The sequence below is a fragment of the Gracilinanus agilis genome, chromosome 6 (assembly GCF_016433145.1).
Source record: "Gracilinanus agilis isolate LMUSP501 chromosome 6, AgileGrace, whole genome shotgun sequence".
Taxonomy (NCBI): Eukaryota; Metazoa; Chordata; class Mammalia; order Didelphimorphia; family Didelphidae; genus Gracilinanus; species Gracilinanus agilis.
The window spans coordinates 273,417,738-273,443,146 of NC_058135.1; the positions used below are offsets into that span (position 1 = coordinate 273,417,738).

A 25,409-nucleotide genomic window follows, 5' to 3' on the forward strand; every position below is an offset into this window, starting at 1 on the left:
GATTGGAATAAACAGATTCTTCACATTCTCCTTTAACATCAGCTGCATTGGGGTTTGACTTTCTGGGTTCACTACCACATCTTGGTGTCCCATTAGGACTCAACCCTCCCAATTAATGCAGTCCCCAGAATTACCATAACACGGGCACACAGCAAGAATTTAATAAATGTAAGTTCATAAACTTCCATGCTGGGTATGATTTGTTGAAATTAAATAGATCAGAAATAGGTGAGGGTTGAACTAAATACAAATAAGATTTGTTTAACACAAAACATGAAACAACATTAGAAAATTGTGCTAAAAATATAGAATGTGAGTAGAGGGAGAAATAAAAAAAATATTGTGTCATTAGAGTATATAAGAAATATCCTGTATAGTCCATTAATAAACATTAATTAAATATTTACTATACCTCAAACATTGTATTTAAGTACTAAGGATATAAGTAAAAGGAAAGAAAAGAAAGTCAGTCCCTGTTTTCCAGTATATTACAATCTAATGAAGGAAAACAATTCAGAAAAGAAAATGGAAAAGCTTAGGTGCAGGGCCTAATCCATCATGAAGGCATTATGAAGAAATCCAGGTAGGTTGAAAAGAAGTAGCTATTGGAAAATGTGGAGAGGACTATGCACAACCCTTTCTAAAATAGAAATTCTGAGACCATGGCACTGTTTTCCAGTAAAAGAGTCCAAACAGAGAGGCTAAGAGTATTAATTAGATATACTAGAAATAATCTAACATGAAGGATAATGAGAATTCCCAATAATGAGTTTCCTAGGGGAAAAAAAGCATGATGGGCAAGTTCATGGAAACCCAAATTTAGGATACTTATTTAGGAAATGGGTAGAAGGTTATAATGAGTACCTTTGTTATAAAGAACTTCTGGCCCCAATTGACCTGTCCAGGAGTCTGAGTGTACAGTCAGAGGGACAGAAGGTACTTACAGATGTNTTGGTTCTAAGGCAGAAGAGTGGTAAGGGCTAGGCAATGGGGATCAAGTAACTTGCTCAGTCACACAGCTAGGAAGTGTCTGAGGCCAGATATGAAGGTAGGACCTTCTATTTCAAGGCTTGGCTCTCAATCCACTAAGCCACCCAGGTTGCCTTAGTCATCAATTATTAATGTGGAATCAGCTCCAGTTTGTCCAGGGGCTGACCATGGCCTTGAATCACTTCTCTATTGTAAGGAATACAAAACAGAGAGATTACAAAGAGAGGTATAGCAAGCAGACACAATTGTGTCAATTTGATGAGGGCCCCTGAGCTATAACCAAAGGAGCACCTCACCTGGAATCCCAATCCACTGGCTTTTGTCATCATTACATCTCTCTGAGATCCACCTGACATTTATTTGACTCCTTCCTCTATTTTCTTACAGACGAGATGAATTCCTCCCCCACCTGCTGACTGATGCTGCACTAGAGATTCTAAATAGGCAAGAGTCTTTGTGGACACTAATACACCCTTGAGACCAAAGTTAACCTTCTTTAAGACAGGTCCCAGGTAGCACTCATAGTGAAAATTCTCTGCAGATGAAATGACAATTAGGGCCCTGCAGGGAAATGAGCTCAGACAGGGCAGTCATTATAACTGTAATTCTGGACCTTCCCTACAGGTTATATAGATGATCATGCATACACATATAGATCCTCAAACAATGACTGGTGCAGTTGTGCTTTCTACTATACTGATTGAAACCAGCCTGGTAAGTGCTTGATTATGCTTTGGTATGAAACACAGACCAGAGGTTGGTAAAACAGGGTGGTAATTTTAATTTGATGGTTGTATGCTTGATGAATGACTCGGTTGGTGAGAAAGAACATTAGGCAAATTCCTATTGACCACTCTCTGTGTAAGATGTAGAGAGAAAAAAGAAAGGGAAAATCAAAGTTTAATGGGGTAGAGAATATTCAACCAGCTATGTGCAAAAAGGAAAGAAAAATAAAATAAAAACTGAGAGCAAGAGATCTAGAGAGAAAGAGAGACAGAGGCAGTGACTTGAACATAATAACAGAGAACAAATATTTAGATTTTCTAGCACTGGGAATTCATCCAGAAACCATGGTTTTGACCAAAAAGGGAAGGAAGCCTCTGGAAAAAGAGATGGTTATGAGGAATTAATTTTTAAAGTGTGAGAATTTGACAGATTCAAGGTTAAGAAACCATGTGACCCCAGTGTGGCTCTGCACTGTCTTCCATATTCAGAAAGAATGTGACCAAAAGCTGAGAAGTTTGGGGGGGGTGGTGGTAAAAGAAAAGTGAAGCAAAAAAGCTGTTTTAAATATTCTAGAGACTTTCAATTGAGAATACATAAATATGCATCCTGGGGAGGTCAGTGATTGTAGTATCAGTCTTAATTAGTGCCTCCTACATATCACCATCCCATTTCACTTATCAGAAGATGCTCCCTGCTCTCAGTTGTGTTTAACAATACACATATAAGTAATTACATGCCTTCTCAAATAAAAAAAATCTTTCCTTGAGCTAAAAAGTTTCTCTGTCCTCTTCTTAAAATAAAGGCTGTCCCCATAGTATTAAGTCATAATGGAAAGAATACTTAATTTTGGAGTTAGAAGAGCAAGGCTCAGATTCTGGGTCTGCTACTTAATACTTCAGTTACTTTTGACAAATGTCATTCTTTATTTAAGCTTCAGTTTCATACTATAAAAAATGAAAAAGAAATAGTAATGATTTGCCCTAATTAACTCAAAATTCATTTCCACTATTGATGTCATGTCTTGATCTCTCCACAGAGGTAGCAAACATTCTGTGGTGCTGTCCCTGAAAAACATAAAGAATGGACCCCATTAATCCATATTTGCCACCAAGGTCATTCAGAGACAAAGTGCTGTAGATGCTGCAGTTTTCTTTAAGGTCTGTTTCATGTTTCTGAAACAATGAGAAAAAGATCTAGGTAGTTACAAGAGATTGACAAGCAGACAGGAAAGCTCAGGAGACTGTTAAGGAAATCACTGAAACAATGTTTTTTAAAAATTGATATTTTATAATCAATTGTATTTTAACATCAATTCCTAAAAAACAGATTTTTGTAACTCTTGGTCACTCAAGTAATATAGGTTAATGTTTGCTCCAAGAAAATCATTCTATAATTTTCATTCATAAAATCTTTAATGCTTAAAGAGGAGGAGGAAAGAATAAGAACAACAATAAGATATTCCTTGGGAAAGATAATTTTTAAGATACTTCCTAATATAAGCTAAACTCATTATTCAATAAGGATTTATTAAATTCCCACATCATTAAACACCTATATCAGAAATGATATTAACAACCACAACTAAAAAGACAATTGGTTATTCAATTGGTCATTATCAGTTGGTAATATCAATAGAGAGAAGATGCCACAATTAAAAGGGGGGTGTAGAAATGCTTCTCATAGAAAAGAGGATTTTACATGACCCTAGACGAAAGCCAGGAAAGTCAAAATTCAATGATGGTGATTGACAATATTCCTTTTAATGGAGATAGCTACTAAAAATAAATGGATGACAGTGACAACATTTTGTTTTAAATACAGCAAAACGATGACTGGATCAGAAAATACATCTTGGGGAATAAGGTTTAAGAAGATTAGTAATTTTGAAAGGGCCATGTTATGTGGGACTTTAATTGCTAATACTTCATTTTTTAATTTTGAATTTCATAGGAATTAAGTGTAGTTTACTATTAAAGCTGTTGAGATACTTAGAACCACATATTTAAAAAAAGCAGTTTGACAGATGAGTGGCAGATAGAGTGGAGTGGAAAGAGAATGAAGTCAGGGAAACTAACCAGAAGCCTATAACAATATCTGGCCATGAAGAAATGATGACCTGCCTCAGGGTCCAAGCTATATGGGAAGACAAAAACATTTGGAACAAAGGAGAAAAAGAGGAAATAGATAGAATATAGGAAAAATGGATATGTAGATTATGTGTGCAAAGGGAAAGTGAGAAGTCAAAGATGACCCAGGTTTCAAGCCTTAGAACCTGGGAACATGTTGGCAATTTTTAAGGGAAATGAGGACTTTGGAAGAGGGGAGAGTTTTGAAGAGGGAGATAATTAGTGAAATTTTAGAATTGTTAAATTTAATCCACCTGTAATTCACTTATTCTGAGATATCAAGTAATCAGTTGTAGATGGAAAAATAGAAATCTGGAAAAAATTTAGGTCTGGATGAAGAGATTTTAGAGTCAGCATAGAGATGATACTTAAATCCATATAAATTTAATGATGTCAACAGGTGAAGTAATAACAGGAGAAGTAAAGGAGACTTGGAAAGGGAGCTGGGAGACATAAGTCAACCACCAAAAGCAGTAAGGTAGAAAAAGACACAGCAGACGAGACTGAAGAATAAAAATCATATAGGTAGGAGGAGAATGAGAAATGGTGACATAAAAATTGAGAGAATAAAGATTATCAAGAAAATTGTAATCAGTAGTGTAAAAAACTACAGAAAAGTCACAAAGAATGGGGACTAAGAAAAGGCTTTTAGATTAAGCAATTTCAAGAGTATAAATATATTTAGACATAAGAGTTTGGAGGATTAAAAAACTCTGGAGAGTTAAGAATAAAGAAAGATGATACAGTGGGGGCAACTCTTGTAGAAAACTTTCTGAAGAAATTTAACCTCAAAATGGAGGAAAGAAATGGGAATATAGGAGATGGATTGATTAAATCAATGTTTTGTGAGAATGCGAGAAATATAGACCAATTTACCATATGGAGGAAGAAGGTAGTAGACAAGAAAAGACTGATGATATGTGAGAATGGAGATTATAGAGAGGATATTTTTTCTGGAGAAGAGGTGATATAATAGTATCATTTGTACATATAGGAGAATTAGCAAGGAGAAAGTCACCTGATTACGAAAAAAAGGAATGAAATGGGAGATATTGCAGGAAGCATCTTATTGAAATGAGAGAAGTGGAGAAAGGGAAAGGACATAATTCCTGTCAATTTTAGTGCTATATGGTCCATAGTTCTGAGGTGAGAAGGTGGCCACTTGAGAACCATGGGAGTTTGAGAAGGAATGAAAATATTTTGAAAATTAGCAATAGTGAGTGCATGATTGTTTTATAAGAAATCTATGAATGGACAGTTCTAACTCATGAGGACTCAGTTGACAATATAGAAGATGAATATGTGGCAGATCAAGGAAATATGTAAATTATTTTCTCCAACTTCAGTGAGTGAAAACTAAGGTCAAAGGCAAAAGATGATGGGAGAAAGTGATGGCAGAGGTGTTGTAGGGCATGATTCATTATAAAAAAAAAGGAATAGGGAATTCAGAAGAGGTGACAGTGTAGAGTGGAAACATTAATCAAAGGGGTTGAGATGTGAATGGTAAGAAAATGTGGGCAAGGAGAGAAAGATTTTGAAAACAGCAAACAAACTCAGTGAGAAAATGGATATGTAGAAAACCACTACCACAATTTAATTCCTGTGACAGATTTAGAAGGATTGAACTATACTTTAAAATTTTTATTAAATTAATTAATTTAGAATATTTTTCCATGGTTACATAATTCATGTTCTTTCTTTCGCTTCTTCCCAGCCCCCTCCCATAGTCAATGAGCAATTCCTCTGGGTTTTACATGTGTCATTGATCAAGACCTTTTCCCATATTATTAACATTTGCATTAGGGTGATCGTTTTTAATCTACATCCTCAATCATTTCCCCATTGACACATGTGATTAAATAGTTGTATTTCTTCTTTGTTTCTACTCCTACAGTTAATTTCTCTCCATATGGATAGCTTTTTTTTTCTCATAAGTCCCTCAGAATTCTCCTGGATCATTGCATTGCTGCTACTAAAGAAGTCCATTACTTTGTGCCATGATTTGCTGTCATGTTAGCCAGTCTGCTAGGTGTGAGGTGGTACCCCAGAGTTGTTTTGATTTGCATTTCTCTAATTATAGAGATTTAGAACACTTTTTCAGATGCTTATTCATAATTTTGACTTCTTTATTCAAAAATTGCCAATTCAAGTCCCTTTCCCATTTTTCAGTCAGGGCATGATTTAGCTCCTTATGAATTTGAGTAATTAGACCTTTGTTGAAGGTTTTCGTTATAAAATTTTTTCCCAATTTGTTGTTTCCTTTCTAATTTTGATTGCATTGGTTTTGTTTGTAGAAAATCTTTTTAATTTAATGTAGTTTAAATTATTTATTTTACATTTTGTAATATTTTCTAAGTTTTGCTTGATCTTAAAATCTTTCCTTTACCATAGATCTAACAGGTATACTATTCTATGTTCCCTTAATTTACTTATAGTTTCCTACTTAATATTCAAGTGATTCACCCATTCTGAATTTATCTTGGTGTAAGGTGTGAGATGTTGATCTAAACATAATCTCTCCCATATTGTTTTCCAAATTTCTTGGTAGATTTTGTCAAATAGTGAATTTTTGTTCCAAAAGCTGGGGTCTTTGGGTTCATCATACACTGCCTTGCTGAGGTTATTTACCCCAAGTCTATTCCATTGATCCTTCCTTCTCTCTCTTAGCCAGTACTATATTGTTTTGATGGCCACTGCATTGTAGTACAGTTTAAGATCTGGTACTGCTGGACCCACATCCTTCACTTTTCTTTATTTCCCTTGAGATCCTTGAACTTTTGTTCTTCCAAATGAACTTTAATATACCTTTTTCTAATTCAGTAAAATTTTTCCTTGGTAGTTTCATATGTATGATACTAAATAGGTAAATTAATTTGGGTAGGATTGTGATTTTTTATTATGTTAGCTCTTCCTACCCATGAGCAATTAATATTTTTCCAATTGTTTAGATCTAGATTTAGATCTAGATTGTTTAGATCAATTGAAACTTGTGTGGAAAGTGTTTTGTAGTTTGGTTCATATAATTCCTGTTTTTGTCTTGTTATATAGATTCCTAAGTATTTTATATTGTCTCGAGTGATTTTAAATGGAATTTCTTTTTTTACCTCTAGAGCCTGGGATGTGTTGGAAATATATAGATATATTGATTAATATGGGTTTATTTTGTATCCTGCAACTTTTCTAAAGTTGTTGATTATTTCCACTAACTTTTTAGTTTATTCTCCAGGATTTTTTAAGTAGACCATCATATCATTTGCAAAGAGTGATAGCTTGGTCTCCTCGTTGCCTATTTTAATACCTTAAATTTATTTTTCTTCTCTACTGATAGTGTTTCTAGTAAAATGTTAAATAATAGAGGTGATAATGGGCATCCTTGTTTCACTCCTGATCTTATTGGGAAGACTTCTAATTTATCCCCATTGTAGATGATACTTGCTGATAGTTTTAAATATATGCTATTTATTATTTTTAGGAAAGACCCTTCTACTCCTATACTTTCTACTTTGTTTTCAATAGAAATAAGTGTTGTATTTTGTCAAAGGTTTCTTTCTGCATCTATTGAGAAAATCATATGATTTTTGTTGGTTTGCTTGTTGATTTGGTCAATTATGTGGATGCTTTTCCTAATATTGAACCATCCTGGCATTCCTGTTATAAATCCCACCTGATCATAGTGAATAACCCTCATGATCACTTGCTGGAGTCTTTTTCCTAGTATTCTATTTAAGATTTTTGTTCATTAAGGAGATAGGTTTGAAGTTTTCTTTCAATGCTTTTGATCTGCCTGGCTTTGGAATCAGTACCATATTTGTGTCATAAAAGGAATTTAGTAGAACTCCTTTGCTTTTTATATCAAATAGTGTGTATAGTATTGGGATTAGTTGTTCTTTGAATGTTTGATAGAATTCACTTGTTAATTCATCTGGGTACTTTTTCTTAGGGAATCCTGTGATAGCTTGTTCAATTTCTTTTTCTGATATGAGATTATTTTAGTATTCTATTTCTTCTTCTGTTAATCTAAGGAATATATATATATATATATATATATATATACATACATATATATGTAAATATTCATCCATATCCCCTATATTGCCATATTTATTTTAATGTAATTGGGCAAAATAATTTTTAACAACTACCTTAATTTACTGTTCATTGGAGGTGAGAGCTCCCTTTTCATCTTTGTTGCTGTTAATTTGATTTTCTTTTTTGCTTTTTAAAATTAGATTAGCTAATACTTTATCTATTTAGTTTGTTTATTCAAAGTACAAGCTTATAGTCTTATTTATTAATTCAATAGATTTTTACTTTTGATTTTATTAATTTCTTCTTTAATTTGTAGTATTTATAATTTAGTTTTTTCTGGAAATTTTGCATTTCTTCTTTTTCTAGTTTTTTTAATTTGCATGTCCAATTCATTGACCTCTACCCTCCCTAATTTGCTAATATATACACTCCAGGATATAAATTTCCCCCTGAGTACTGTTTTGGCTACATTCCACAGATTTTGGTAGGATGTCTCATCATTGTCATTCTCTTCAATGAAATTATTAATTGTTTCTATGATTTGATCTTTATCTGATTTTGGAGAATCATATTATTTAATTTCCAATTTTTGGTTTGCCTCTATATGAACCCTTCTAATTATTATTTCCATTGCATTGTGATCTGAAAAGGCTGCATTTATTATTTCTGCTTTTTTGCATTTGTTTGCCATTTTTTATGTCCTTTTACATGGTCAATCTTTGTGAATGTACCTGTTGAAAGGAAGTTGTATTTCTTTTTATACTTATTTCTCCATATATCTACTAATTCTACTTTTTCCAAGATTTCTTTCACATATCTTAGCTCTTTACCTTTTTTTTGGTTTAATTCATCTAGATCTGATAAAGGCAGATTCAGGTCTCCCACTAGTATAATTTTACTCTCTATTTCCTCCTTAAGCTCCAATAGTTTCTCGTTTAAAAATTTTAATGCTCTACCATTTGGTGCATACGTTTTAAATACTGATATTTCCTCATTGCCTATACTGCCTTTTATCAGGATGTAATTACCTTCCCTATCTCTTTTAATCAGATCTATTTTTACTTTGCCTTGGTCAAATTTTATGGTAGCAACCCCTGCCTTCTTTTTCTCAGTTGAAGCCCAATATATTTTGTTCTTTCCTTTTACCTTTACCCTGTGTGTTTATCTGTCTCATATGTGTTTCTCATAGACAAGATATGATGGAATTTTGGTTTCTAATCCATTCTGCTTTTTGCTTCAGTTTTATGGGTGAGTTATCATTACCACCTGGGTATTCTCCATCATTCTGATATTATCTCCTATTCTTGTCCTTTCTTCTTTCACTATTTCCTGCTACACCAGTGTTGTGCTTTTAATCAGTCTCTCTAATCTCCACCTTTGTTTTACTTCCCTTTCCACCTCCTTCCTTCTTATTGCCCTCTTATTTTTCGTCAAGTTTTATTAAATTCCCCCACCTGTCTTTCCCTCCCTTTTTATACTCCCTGCTCCACTCCCACCTTTGGTTTTCTCCTTTCAATTTTCCTGTAGGGAAAGATAGATTTTGATACCACAATGGATCTAGATGCTTTTTCCTCTCAGAATTGAATCCACTGAGTGTAAGGTTTAAGTATTACCTATTAGGACTCTCTTCCTCTCCTTCTTATTAATATTAGTATTCTACCCACCCCCCTCCCATGTGCCTCTTTATGTGGTATAAATTATCCAATTTTTCATATTCCTTCAAGTTTCTGTTGTTACCATATTCTGTCCTACAACCCTTTTCTTTTTTTGACTATCATCTTAAACCACAGTACCCCATGAGTATATTTCTTTTATTACTCAGGCCCTAATCTATTAGCCAGCAAGAAGAGTCATTTAGCAATTGAAATAAGGGTGATAAATGTTAGATATGAAAGTTCAATGAAAATAAGATGAATCAAAATATACATATACAGTAATGTTAAGCACTGGCATTTGATGAGTTATGTACTTTAAAAAAACTAAAGCTTTTCAAAACTTTTGAATCTGTCTACTATGATATTAACACATATTCTCCCAGTGGAAGATACATCATTGGCCCTCAAAATAGGAATTCATGAGTTTATGACAATCATGATCTTCTGTTTTCTTCACAGATTACAATGGGATTGATAATCAGTCATCCCAGGAAGGCATCTAAATATTGTTTTCAGATAATTAAATTCTGGGGTTAGTATGCCTTCAACTGACTTGAAGCAGAATCCTAGAGAACTGTGTCCTCTACACCTATCAGAGCTCTAATTTCATGTCTTCTCAAAGAACAGCCCTTCCAAACTTTCCATTGAGCCCTTTAGAAAGCTTCCTCTAACGGTAATGAAGTTACTTTTATTTTCAATCTTTTGGTTTCCCTCTTTTTCAAACTGTTCACTCTTCTTGAGACCTAGTTCTCTTGAGATAATGCTTTTTACCTGTGTTTCCTTTCCCAGAATATTTATCCTTTCATCTATTCTCATTAACTCCCTATATAAGATTAGGATGTTGAAATACTTGCGGATAACAGTCTATCTCAACCTCTTAGTGTTTACTGTTCCTTTATAGTTCAGTCTTTCTACATCTGTCACAGGATTAAATTCTGGTAGTGGCTTTATACATAACCATTTTCTCATTGTTTTTGTTTGCTGGTTTCAAAATCTTTCTCTCTTTGCCTACATTCTCTTACTATCCCCATCTGAAACCCTTTAATTAATATTTCAACTCTATACTGTCCCTTTTACTTCTGTGATAACTGCATATTAGAATCATTAAGGGAAAATTTAGTATAATTATCTCAAAAATGTGCCTGTACTTAGATCCAATGGTATAAAAATTAGGTCATATGGGGGAGGGAAACACATAGCTAAACATACTATAAATGTCTGACAGAACTACATTTCCAAAAGAAATCCAAGAAATAGGAAAAGAGTCTTTAAATGTGAAAAACATTCCTGGAGCAATTTTTTCAAGCTCATGGGGATAACACTAGCTCTCAGACATTGTTAAAATAAGGATTCACCTGAAAAATGCAATTTTCTTTTGGAAAAACCAAATTAATGACAATCAGATTCATCAGTCTTGTTCTCTGGGGAAACTTTGATTATGTTAATTATCATTAGTATACTTATTTTCTAAAATATACTCTAGCATTTACTATTTTTAACTTTTTTTTATCAATACCAATTGTGCCACCAAATCTTAGAGTAAGTGGCAAAGGCATTCCTCCTGTAAGAAGCATGCATTCATTCCATTGACTGTGGAACACCTGAATGTCTTTTGAAAACTGCCTACAGTTGAGTATCTCATATGAATGATAAGGTCAGAAGTCACATGTCAAAATTATGAGAAAAGGAGATGATGCTGAAGTAGTTGCTGTTGAAGTATATTTTTCCCCTATAAATTTAGGAAAAAATGGAGGACAGAAGACAAGAGCTTGAGGGGAAGTTATGTGGGCAGTAAATCAAGCAGACATTTAGAAAGAAATGCTTTGTCAAAAAGAAAAAACAAGTCTTTGTCCAAATTTGGACAAAAAGAGGAAAAAATTAAGGGTGACATTAAGAAATTTTGAGATGAAGAAAAGGAAGAAAAGAAATATAAAACACTTTAATGAGAAGTGTGGCATATACAGATCTGTTCCAAAGGAAAAACAAAGACAATAAGATTAACATAAAATGGTAACAAAGACTGTTTGCAAACCAGATATTATGTGGCTACATCCCACCAAATGCATTGGCTCACCAGAGATAGCTTACATGGCAAGGAGTGATCATGTCACTAAAAGAGCTTTAGGATTGAAATTGCTACATGGATTTCCCAAGTGTAGAATCATCATTAGCTTCCTGTATTTTCACACTCACCACTTAGAGTATGTATCCTGTTGGTAGAGTATGTCAGAAGACCATGGGTGTTTCTCTTGCACATAATTTACTATCATATTTAATTAAATGTTTCTTCTTTACACAAATGACATGCTCTACAGAAGTAAACAAAAGGTGAAACTAAAATTTTGCCAGATTTGTTTTGATTATATGAAGTCTTACTAAGTTAATCATTCTAATATGCAATAGTCACAGAATTGGAAACAGTAACAAAAATAATAATAGCAATAAAACATTTATATGGCACTTTAAGTTTTGAAAAATACTTTGCATACATCATTTTATCCCTACAGCATCCTTGGGAAATAGAGATAAATATTATTCCCACTTTACAAAAGAAGAAACTGAGGCATAAAAGTGTTAAAATAATTTGACAAGTGTCACATGTCATCAGATGTTCATGTCTCCAAGTCAAGAACTTTAAACTCTGGTCTTTCTGCCTCAAAATCTTTCATGGGAAGACCACTTAGAAAGAGACTGGGTTCTAAAATTACATTATTGTTTTTGTTGTTATTTATACTGATTAATATAGATGGTCAAGTTTTTCTCTGTTAATACCACCTATTTTTTAAATACAAAAAAGATCAGTTACATCATCTACACCACCAGGATATTATTACAATTTTATGCAAACAATATTTCTTTATATTCTTGAATAGATAATCCAGTTGTAATCTAATGAAACATTGGATGTTGGATATGCAATATGTCTATTTGCCATGAAAGTAAACAGGGGAGGAGAGTAATATCTAAGCATCCATTAATGAGAGAAAATCATTAGTGTGTTCTTTTAATGTAAGATACCTAAGTTGAAAGTGATATGTATATATGTGCATATATATAGTATACATATAAATGAATAAATCAGCCTCTTTATAGTCATGTAAAATATATATGTATCTATATGAAATTATACATATAAACCTATGTGTATATGAATAATAGTATAAATATGTCTTCATGCATAAGTGTGAGTATGTATCTAATGAGTATGAGATGATAGTTAAATTATAGGAGTTAATCAAGTGAAAAAGTAAAAGGAGAAAAGTAAGGAGATTTCAGGACTTCTGTCACTTCATGTTCATGACCAGGATGAAGACCCATGAAAATATAATGAGAGAGGATTAGAAGCAAGATAGGTGTAGAAGTAGGAGAGATTGGCATGGGAAGTAGATATATTCTCCTAGAAAAAACCAGAGTGTCTGGGAAAGGAATTTTGTGAAAAGGCAATTATATGTAGCAGTTAAGGGATCAATGACAATTTGTAGAGAATAGCTAAAGTGGAACAATGATGTCAGATTACAAGTGTCAGAGGGTTTAAAGGAATGAAAAAATGGGGCAGACAGATGTTTCAGTGAGTTGAATGTCAAGCCTAGCATGGTGGGGGCAGCTGGGTGGCTCAGTGGATTGAGAGCCAGGCCTAGAGATGGGAGGCCCTAGGTTCAAATCTGGCCTCAGATATTTCTTAGCTGTGTGACCCTGGTCAATTCATTTAACCTCCATTGCCTAGCTTTTACCACTCTTCTGCCTTGGAGTCAATACACAGTAAGGTAAGGTAAGGGTTATAAAAGAAGAAGGTAAGGATTATTAAAAAAGAAAAGAAAAGAAAAAGAAAAAAGTCAAGCCTAAAGTTGATAGGTCCTGGGGTCAAATTAGACCTCAAATATTTCCTACCAGTGTGACCCTGGGCAAGTCACTTAAACTTCATTGGCTAAATTTTACCACTCTACTTCCTTAGAACAAGTACATCATACACAACATTGATTCTAAGGCAGAACTTAAGGGTTTTAATAAAAAACAAAAATAAGAAAACTGACATTGGATTTGTACCTTAAAACAACCATTTAAAATTATGTCCTAATTTGCTAAAAAATTTACAAGGATGCCTTTAATGTGAGGGCAAATTCTAAAGGAAACCTTTAATTGTAAAATAGCTAAACACTGTAGAAGATGAATATAATGAAATATTAATTTTCTGTGAAAAATTACTAATATGATGACTAGAAAACAGAATTACTCCAACATAATCTGAACTATGATTAAGAAGAAAAACAACAACAAAAACCAATGCACACAATAACAACAAAAATTAAAGTAATAAGCTAAATGAAAAAGATATAAATAGGGAATTTTTTTTAAATTAGCAGAGCGGGACAACTTGGAGGCTCATTGGATTGAAAGTGAGACCTAGGGCTGGGAGGTCCTAGGCTCAAATAGGACCTCAGGCACTTCCTAGCTGTTTGACCCTGGGCAAGTCACTTCACCCCCATTTCCTAGCCCTTACCACTTTTCTGCTTTGGAACCAATACACAGTACTGATTCCAAGACAGAAGGTAAGGATAAAATAAAAGCATATGGGCAACTATGTGACTTAGTGGATAGAGAGCAAGGCCCAAAGACAAGAAGTTTTTGGTTAAAATCTGGCCTCAGATATTTCCTACCTTTGATCCTGGGCAAATCATGTCAAGGGCCAAGCCCTTACCACTCTTCTGCCTTGGAACTAATACTTAGTATTGATTCAAAGATGGGAGGTAAGATTCTAGAGGACAATTTGGAATTATACCCAAAGGGCTATAGAACCATACACACTTTGATCAACTAATACCATTACTAGGTCCATATCAAAAAGAGATTTTAAAAATAGGAAAGGACTTTCGTGTACAAAAATAGTTATAGTTGCTCTTTTTGTAGTGGCTAAGAATTGGAAAATAAAGGGATGTCCATCAATTGGGGAATGGCTGAACAAATTGTGGTATATAATGGTGAGAGAATACTGTTGTGCTAAAAGGAATAATGAACAGGATGATTTCAGAAAGATCTGGAAAGACCTCTATGAACTGATGTAGAATGAAGTAAGCAGAACCAGAAAAAAATATACATATTAACAACACTATTGTGGAATATTCAAAAGTGATAGTTATTGTTAAGGGTATTTTCTTAAGCTCTCCATCTGTCTCTTTCAGAGGCAAGAGAGCAGAAAGATTTCTAAGTGGAGCACAGCTGACAGGAACCTGTGTGCCAGAGCAGAAGACTCCATTACCAGGGAGATGAGGGGAGATATATATAAGGAAGGATCAGTTAGCAGTTGAAGTCACCTCTGGATCTCTGGAGAGCAGGAGGTCTGTCTCAGTCTCTGCTACTGGCAGTTAAATACTGACAGTTGGGTATAAAAACTGAATGAGGGTGTTTGTGAGTGGTGAATGTCTATTTATTTAGAAAGATAGTTAGTAAATCGATTTTAGGTAGTGTAGGTTAGATAGGCCTTGTCTGGCCAGGCAAGAAGCACCTGTCCTTAAAGACAGAATAATAATCTATCTTTCCTGCTTTCTATTTTCTACCTGTTCTTCTTCTCAAAATAATTAAGTATTTTACTCAACTGCTTTCCTCATTTTTGTCAAACTTCTACCATTTAACCCTTGCATTACTATCAGTAATAAAATGATCCAGGAAAATTCTGAGGGATTTATGACAAAGAATGCTATCCACCTCCAGAGAAAGAACTCTTGGAGTAGGATTGTAGATGAAAGCAAATTATGTTTCGCCTGTTTATTTTGGTATATGTTTGGGGGTTTTGGTTTTATATGATTTCTCATGTGAAAAAATGAAGAAAAAGAAAGTCTATTTTGTGTAATAGTTCATATGTAACCTGAACTGAATTGCTTGTCAACTCCATGGGGAAGGTGGAGGGAAGAAGGGGGAGAGATAATTTGCAATATATAACTTCAAAAAACTTATTGGAAATTTTATATTACATTTACTTGGCAAAAATGTATATATATATACATATATATTTTTAAAATTAGAATACTTAAACAAATGACAGAAAATAAGAGTTTAAAAACAGAATAATCATGTCTTTTATCAAGAGGTATAACAAAATTCTTCTAACCTTTTGTAGCATTAGAAAGTTCAAAGGCATTTTCTTATAAATATTGAAATTTTTGATTCATAATTTAGGTCCCTATATGGAACAACAGGTTTGGGTTGTGGGGTGTGGCTTGCTTTTGGCTTACTCTTCACTCCTTGCCTCCTGCTGACTATGCTCCATTCTCACCCCAGTGCCCCTGATGTTCTCTAACTACCATTTTAGTCTTTCTTCTCTTGAAATTTATTTCACTCTGTCTTGTTGTTGGTTCTTTCACTCCTGTATTTATTTTGTGGCATTATTTTAATATTGTTTGGAGAGAATTGTCATGGTGACTTTGAACTTCTCTGCTCTACTCCATCATCTTGGCTCTGCCCCTAGAAGAAAATGTGTTATTTTAGAAATGATTTTAAGATATCTATGGCATATATATATTTTAGATAACAAGTATTTGTAAATCTATGAATGGAAGTCAAGACATGATAGGTATGGCTAAGTAATTTATTTAAACCAACAGAGAGATGAAAATGGAATCTGCAGAAAGTTTATGATTTCCGCAAATGAGCTATTTATACAAATACACTAATTTTAGAGAGTCAGGAAAAGAAAACCCAGAAAATGAACCTGTAAAACATAAATTTACCACTTGTGGTAGTGAGGTAGATTAATATTTGAGCAAAGGAGATTAATAAGGAGCAATCAGATAGGTAGGAGGAGAAATAATAATATTGGCATAAAAATCTAGAGATTAAAAAGTTTCAAAGACTATAATCAACCATGCCAAAGGACTGAGAATAGGACATTATATTGAACAAATGAGATCATTAGTAAATATGGAAAAAGCAAGTTTGGTTGAATGATAAATTCAGAAGTCAAACACTGACGAGTTATGCAGAAACAATATTGTAAGAACTTATTATGGATAACTTTCTGAAGAAATTTAGCCACAGTGGCAAAGAATTTGAAATTGAGGAGATGTCCATTAATTGAGGAATGACTGAATAAATTATGGTACATGTTGGTGATGGAATATTTTCATGCTATATAAAATGATGAGCAAGATGATTTCAAAAAAAGCTGGATAGATCTTTAGGAATTGATACAGAATGAAATAAGCAGAACTGGGAGAATTCTGAACACAGTAGTAATGATATTGGACAATGGTTATCTGTGAAAACTTGGCTAATCTCAGACAATCCTGATCTCAGACAATCCTGAAAGACTTATTACAGGAAATGCCATACATCTCCAGAGAAAGTAAATGTGGGACTTGTCTTTCATATTAAAACTAAAACCATGTATTTATGGTTTTAGGGTTTTGATTATGTATGAGTTTGTTCATATAACAATGACAATATGGAAGTCTGTTGTGCATGACAATAAAAATAAAATTTAATTAAAAAAATTTAGCCACAAAATAGAGGAGAGATGTGGGAATATATCTAATACAGATAGGTGCATCAAGTTAGTATTTTGTGAGGATGGAGAGACAGGCAAATTTGTAACCTTTGACAAGGAGTGATTGAAATTGTGTCAGTGAGGATTATAGATGGCATCATTTTCTGTAGAAGAAGTGATGTGATGGCATCTCTTGTGCATAGAGGAATTGGCAAAGTGAAAGGACATTTGAATATAGGAGATAAGAGTAAAAGAGGAGATGGTTGCAGAAGGCAACTTAGTGATATGAGAGATCTGGAGAAGGGGAAAGAAAGAGCTCTAATGCATTTTGGTGAAATATAGTATAAGGTTCTCAGCTGAAAATGTAGGCATTGAAAAGTCACTAGAAATTTGAAAGGGGATGAAAATATTTGGAAAAGTAACAATTCTGAGTGTATAATGGGGCAAGTAGGGAATTGTAAAATGAATGCTTTGATCTAGTGAGTACTCAATCAACATTATAAAATGTAAATTTGTAGTAGATTCAGTTATGGTTCAATGATTTTCTTCAACTTTGTAAAGTAATATGTGAATTACCTTTAAACTTTCAGCCTCAAATTACTCTCAATATCTTTTGCCTTTGATTCTATTAATGTTTTACTCAAAGTTGAAAATCATTGAACCATGGCTGAATCCACTACAAATTCTTGATATTAATTCCTTTCCAAAAAATTCCTCCTTTATCTTGTCCTGAAAGACTTCCCCATATCCATTCACCTTGCTGATCTATTTCTTGATATATACAACTTCTAAGAATTCCTCCCTTTCATGATCTTCTTGTCCTCCCTTCTCTATGGATATGAAGCAAAGTCCTAGCCTAATAAGGTGAAAGGATTTTAGCACATGAGAAGATATACAAAGGTTTCTTCAGGTAGCTAGAGAGTAAGACACCAGTTGGACTGGTGAAGAGTAGAATATTGACCTTGTTGAAATGTTCATTCAAAGTGAGATTAAATGACACAATTCAGAAAGGTTTCCCAATTTATTGTTCAAAGACACATGAAGAGGAACAATGAATTGATATTCTAAAGTCATCAAGGAACAAATGAGCAAGGGATAAAAAACAAAGATAAAATAGAGCTGAGTGTGTTAAAAAAGAATATTGGTATGTAAGATAAGGGTTAAGAAAAGAAAGCTGCTGGGAGGGTGAAAGCCAGGAAAAGAAAATAAGGATGATAGGAATGAAGAATACTGAAGAAAAACAGGCTCAGAGGTCATCTTGTTATCCATGTTTTCTCAATTAGCCAAGTTGACAGTTTTCTTGGTAATGAAATTGGAGTGGTTTTTCATTTGATTCTCCAATTCATTTTTCATATGAGGAATGAAACAAACATGGTTAAGTGATTTCCTCAGGGTCAGACATCTAGGAAGTTTTCAAGGCTGAATTTTAAGCCAACTTCTACCAACTTCAAGCCCACCAATCTATTCAATGCACCATGTAGCTGTGCAGAGGTCTTCAAGAATAAAGGGAAATGGAATGACAAAAGGTTTTTATCTAAGAAGTTGATTTTGGATTTTAACCATTAATTAGTACCCACTATCTGAAAAAATTTATTGATCTTTATATGGGAGATCAAAAGGTTATGGGATTTCAATGGGAAAATCTCAGTTTTTAATAAGAATAATGCCATATGTTTCTTCATAGGTCATATTTTATTTAGCAGCAAATCCTTTTCACAAGAAAGACAAAGAATGCTGACTGATGATGAAGTTCTGGGGATAGCATACTTGCAACTAATTGGACTTGGATTCTTAGGGAATTGTATCCTCATATTCCTAAACACCATTAATTTCTTCACTGATCATAAAACAAGACCTAAAAAAATACTTATCATCCATTTGTCATTTTCCAATGCTGCGTTGCTTCTCTTTAGGGGAATACCTACTATAATAAGGCTTTGGCGGGTGAAATGTTTCCTAAATAACCTTGAGATTGGTATAATAACATACATTCAGACAATATCCCGGAGCCTTTCTCTGTGTAGCACTTGCCTCTTGAGTGTCTTCCAGGCCATCATTATTAGTCCCAATGACTCCAGATGGGCAGAACTCAAAATGAAAGCACCAAAGTATATCATGCCAATCATTCTTCTTTGCTGGGGTTTCTATCTACTATTAGATATGACTGTACTGCTATACATACCTGGTATAAAGAACACTACAAACAGTAAAGATGGATGTAATACTGGGTATACCTCTCTAGATGTGCATAACAAAAATCATATAAAACTTATAACCGTAACATGTATGCATCATATTTTGCTTCTGTGTCTCATGACATGTTCTAGTGTTTACATGGTCTTAATCCTACACAGGCACAAGAGGCGTGTTAATCATATTCATAGTAATAGTCTCTCCACAAAAACATCACCTGAAACCAGAGCCACACAAACAATTCTGATTCTAGTGGGAACCTTTGTTTTGTTTAATGTGCTCAGTCCTATTTTTATTCTACATGTGTCCTATACTAAATTCATAAACAATTGGATGATACGTGCCTCAGTCTTTCTCTCTCTGGGATATCCAACAATCAGCCCTTTTATTTTGATCAACATTGAAAACCAGATCCCCAGGACTCGTGTTCACCAATAGTTTGATAAATGACTGGTTCTCCATCACCCTGAAATACAGATTCACAGAGACAACTTTTATAGGTATAGAAACTTGAAATGTTTCTGCTGGAAGGAACATTGAAGAACATCTAAGCCAATCATTTCACAGATTCCTGAATTGAGGCCCAGGTTTAATGTATCATCAAGTAATATTTGTATTCTCAACCTCTTTCATTTCCATATTTGACAATTCCACAAAAACCTCAAAAACATCTAAATCTTCCTTAAAGAAAAATCACTCTTTTAGGCTGAGATTGTGAGAACTTTCTTAGGGTTGTTTGATACGATATTCCTTTTTCTTTTATCTCCATTTCACTTCTCCCTTTGAAGCACTATTCCCAAGATATCATGACAGTGAACCCCTTTGTTGGTATACCCTGATCCTCTTTAGTTAGATATATATCTCCCCTTATAATCTTGGTAATTTAATCTTCTGTGTGAATTTGCAAATAAAGAACTCAACATTGCTCATAAAGGATAAATATTCTAGGTATTGTGCAATCATTTTTCATTCATGAAAAACCACATTTGGAGTTTTCTGGGCAGATACTGATTTAGTTTGCAACTTCATTCTCCAGGTTATTTTTCATATGAAGAAACTAAGATGAACATGGTTAAGTGATTTGCCCAAGGTCATACAGCTAGTAACTGTCTGAGGTCATATTTGAGCTAAGAAAGAGTAGTCTTTCTGACTCCAGAACCCTTACTTTATCCATTGTGACACCTATGTGTACTCCAGAAATAGCTCTTGTCATTAATAGAGGGAAACATAATTCACCCAGTCCCTCTTGCTCAAAACTGGGGTCATCATAGATAATTCACAATTTCTCACTCCCCCCACCATATTCAATGATTTTGCCTTTGCAAAATCTCTTGGATATATCCTTCTTTTCTGTCACATTGCCACCAGTCTAATGTAGGCCTTCATCCCCTCATATCTAGATTATTATCTTGCTGTCAACTCAATTTTTTTTCTACTTTTTCACACTCCAATCCATAATCCATTTAACCACTAATGTGATTTTCTAAAAGCTTAGGTATAATTATGTTACTTCTTCTCAATAAACCACTGTGGCATTCTACTGGCTCCAGGAACAGATATAAGTTGTTTGTTTGATATTCAAAGACCTTTGTACCTAACTCCCTCCTAGGTTTCCAGTCTACTCATGCCTGACTCCCTGTTCCATATTCTTCATTCTAATGACATTTATCCCTTGGCTGTTTCATAAATAACACATTCCTTCAGTCAGCTACAGGCATTTTCCCAAATGTCTCCCATGTCTGGAATTATTCCTATCCCATATTTGAAGTACTGACCTCCATGGCTTCCTTTAAGTCACATCTAAAATCCCACCTTCCATTAAAATGGGCAACAAGGATACCAAGCTATCACTCTTTGAAGATGATAAGATGGTCTACTTAAAGAATCCTAGAGACTCAACTAAAAAGCTAGTGGAAATAATCAACAACTTTAGCAAAGTTGCAAGATACAAAATAAACCCACATAAATCATCAGTATTTCTATATATTTCCAACACATCCCAACAGCAAGAGTTAGAGAAATACCATTTAAAATCACCCTAGGCAAAATAAAATACTTAGGTATCTATCTGCCAAGACATACACAGGAATTATATGAACACAATTACAAAACATTTTCCACCCAATTAAAACTAGATCTAAACAACTGGAAAAAAACACTAATTGCTCAGTGATAAGATGAGCTAACATAATAAAAATGACAATCCTACCCAAATTAATCTATTTGTTTAGTGCCATACCTATCAAAGTACCAAGAAACTTTTTCACTGAATTAGAAAAAAAAAACTATAACAAAGTTCATTTGGAAGAACAAAAGATCAAGAATATCAAGGGAAATAATGAAAAAAAAATGACGGAAGGTGGACTAACAGATCTTAAACTGTACTATAAAGCAGTGGTCATCAAAACAATATGGTAGGGGGCAGCTGGGTAGCTCAGTGGAGTGAGAGTCAGGCCTAGAGACAGGAGGTCCTAGGTTCAAACCCGGCCTCAGCCACTTCCCAGCTGTGTGACCCTGGGCAAGTCACTTGACCCCCATTGCCCACCCTTACCACTCTTCCACCTATGACACAATACTCTGAAGTACAAGGGTTTAAAACAAACAAACAAACAAACAAAACAACAATATGGTACTGGCTAAGAGACAAAAGGGAGAATCAATTGGTTTGGGGGTAAGTGACCTCAGCAAAACAGTCTATAATAAACCCAAAGAGCCCAGCTTTTGGGACAAAAATCTATTATTTGACAAAAACTGCAGAGATAATTATAAACAATATGGGAGAGATTAAGTTTAGATCAATATCTCATACCCTACATCAAGATAAACACAGAATGGGTGAATGACTTGAATATAAAGATGGAAACAATAAAGAAATTAGGTGAACACAGAATAGTATATTTGTCAGATCTTTGGTAAAGGAAAGATTTTAAGACCAAGCAAGAGTTAGAAAAAATTACAAAATGTAAAATAAATAATTCTGATTATATTTTTTGTACGTAAACAAAACAAAGGCAACTAAAATTGGAAGAGAAACAACAAATTGGAGAAAAATATTCATAACAAAAACCTTTGACAAAGGTCTAATCAGTAAAATTTATAAGGCGCTAAATCGATTGTACAAAAAATCAAACAATTGTCCAACAGATAAATGGGCAAGGGATATGAATAGGCAATTTTCAGATAAAGAAATCAAAACAATAAGCACATGAAAAAGTGCTCTAAATCTCTAATAATTAGAGAAATGCAAATCAAAACAATTCAGTGGTACCACTTCACACCTAGAAGATTGGCTAAAATTATAGCAAAGGAAAGAAATAAATGTTGTGGCAAAATTGGAACATTAATGCATTGCTGGTGGAGTTGTGAATTGATCCAACCATTCTGGATGGCAATTGAACTATGCCCAAAGAGCACTAAAATACTTCCTTCCCTTTGATCCAGCCATACCACTGCTTGGCTTATACCCCAAAGAGATCATAAAAAAAAGACTTGCACAAAAATATTCATAGCCATGCTGTTTGTGGTGGCAAAAAACTGGAAAATGAGAGTATGCCCTTCAATTGGGGAATGGTTGAACAAATTTTTGCATCTGTTGATGATGGAATTCTATTGTGCTCAAAAGAATAATGAACTGGAGGAATTCTATATGAACTGGAATGACCTCCAGCAATTGATGCAAAGTGAAAGAAGCAGAACCAGGAGAACATTATACACAGAGATGGATGCACTGTTATAAAATCAAATGTAATGGACTTCTTTACTAGCAACAATGCAATGAACCAGGACAACTATGAGGGACCTCAGAAAAAGAATGCTATCCACATTCAGAGGAAGAACTGTGGGAGTAGAAACACAGAAGAAAAACAACTGCCTGATCACATGGGTGGATGGGTGTATAATCAGGGATATTGACTCCAAATGAGCACCCTAGCGCAAATAGCAATAATATGGAAATGGGTCTTGATCAATGACACATGTAAAACCCAGTAGAATTGAGTGTCGACTATGGGAGGGGATATGGGGAAGGAGAGGGATAGAACATGAGTCCTATATCCATGGGAAAATGTTCTAAATTAATTAAGTAAATAAAAAATTTTAAATTAAAGTCTCACCTTCTTAGTCTATTAGTATCAGATTTCAAACTATATTGCAAAACAGCAATCAAGAAAACAACCTGTGATTATCTAAGGAATAAAGTATTGGATGAGTGGAATAGAGTAAGTATATAATACACAGTAGTACATAACCATAACAATCTATTAATTGATAAATACAGAGATCCAAACTTTTCACTCACCAAGGACTCACTATTTGACAAAAATAAGTACTGATTCTAGGGAAAAGAAGAGTGGTAAGGGTTAGGTAATTGGGGTTAAGTGACTTTACCGGGGTCACATAACTAGGAAGTGTCTGAGATCATATATGAATAAGGGGCCTTCTGACTCTAGGCCTTGTATTCCCTGATCCTCCTTAGCTAGATATACCTCCCCTTATAATCTTGGTAATTTAACTCCCAAGAATTGAGACACTGTACCTTTATCCCTTACTCTTATTTCCTCTGGCTTCTCCTCCTTTACCATTATTGCAAAAAGAGGAAAGGTACTATATTTAATTGCATGTTATCCTCTTATTAGATTCTTGGGCTGATCAAAGTTCCTTGTTAATTTCATACAGTTTGCACATCATATATCCTTCACCTACTCAGGTGGAGAACTTAATTCTCTTTATAGTCTAAATACAAACATATTTTGTATTCTTTCATCATTACTTTCTAGCAATTTGAGTCTAAATATATGTTATTCTCTAGATCATGAATTCCTTCTTATACATTGTACACTATATATATATAGTCATACAACCCTCATCAAATACAACACTGTTTAGAAATTCCATCTTTTGCAAAATACCAAATTCTTAGTAACTGTATTATTAAAACCCATGCACAGATTAACCACTTTAAAAACTTCTCATGCATCATATAATTACTTGTTGTTAGTTCTGACAGCACATACATTAAAAGAACATCTCATTTGAGAAACCCCAAGTTTAAATTTTAGAATAGGTTCTCAATAACAACATTGCAACTTTTTCTGAATGACTTTTACATCTACAAAGTAGCCAGTACAATTTCTGTCCTTATAGAATAAACATTCCATCTCTGTGTCAGACTGGCTATTAATCACATTTAGAAAATTCTCAAATTCTCTGAAACCAAGGCCTAACAAACTTCTAACCATGAGTTGTGCTCAATAAAATCTGGCTAACATTTCACATTTAACTGACAGTTACCACAATAAATAAAATTACATTGTACCTCATCAAAATCATTAGCAATCCTCTAAATATGCATACATCAGCCCTTAAAATTAAATGGTAAGTGAAAATTGCCTCTACCTGTGGAGTAAAAAATCTCCCTTTTCTGCTCTGAATTTTTCTCTTTTTCACTCCTTTGGGGGCCCATCCAAAGGAAGAAAAAGGAAAAACCATTAAACAGATATTTGTTTTGGTCCTCTGCTGAGGATTTTTGACTGTGCAAAGTTCAATCTTCCAACTCCCTTTTTTTTTCTTTTGTAATGTCCAATTTAAGAATCCATAGAGATGAGACTGTGACAAAGACAACGATATACAGAAACATCCAGCTTTGTGATGAGCATGCTTTAAAAGGAAAAAAAAATCAGTGCTTTAGGATCCATTCTTAAAAAGAAATATTTGCAGTGAGAAAATTCATTAAAACAGTTTCAGCATACTGCCCCTTTAGCTGAGGGAGCTATGCTGAGCTAAGCTACTGCATTCAGCCATCTGATTGGCTGAGCTGATTTCCTTGTCCCCTAACTTTACCTGTGCCCTACATGCTGATAGAGCTAACCTGTCTCTCTTTTTGGCTTTGATTTCTAACAAAATGCTCTTGTAGCATCTAGACAAAACTGCTCTCTGTTCACAGTGGGGGTTGGAAAGTGAGATGTTCTTAAGGCTGACTGGGTTTCTTCAGGAAAGAACTTTTAAATCCCCTCCCCTTCCTACTCAGATTTTCTTTGCTTGGAAGCTGCTCCTGGAGCAGGCACAGCCTCTCCCTCCTAGCCTGCCTGATGGAGTTTGGGTGATTTGGAATGTAGGTGGAGGGAGTGCAGAACAGCCACTATAAAAGAAATTCCCCTTCATGAAGCTACATCTTAAAATCTTTTTGCCCCTTCCTTTGTTTAATCTTACAGCTAG

At 34.2% G+C, this 25,409-nt stretch overlaps 1 protein-coding gene across 1 annotated transcript; it reads left to right on the top strand.

Moving 5' to 3' along the window:
- Nucleotides 1-18,734: 18,734 nt before the first annotated feature.
- LOC123252600 (vomeronasal type-1 receptor 3-like) lies at nt 18,735-19,634 on the top strand. The gene has a single exon (XM_044681875.1). It carries the CDS (start codon nt 18,735-18,737, stop codon nt 19,632-19,634), a length of 900 nt encoding a protein of 299 aa, XP_044537810.1.
- The last annotated feature ends 5,775 nt before the right edge of the window (nt 19,635-25,409 follow it).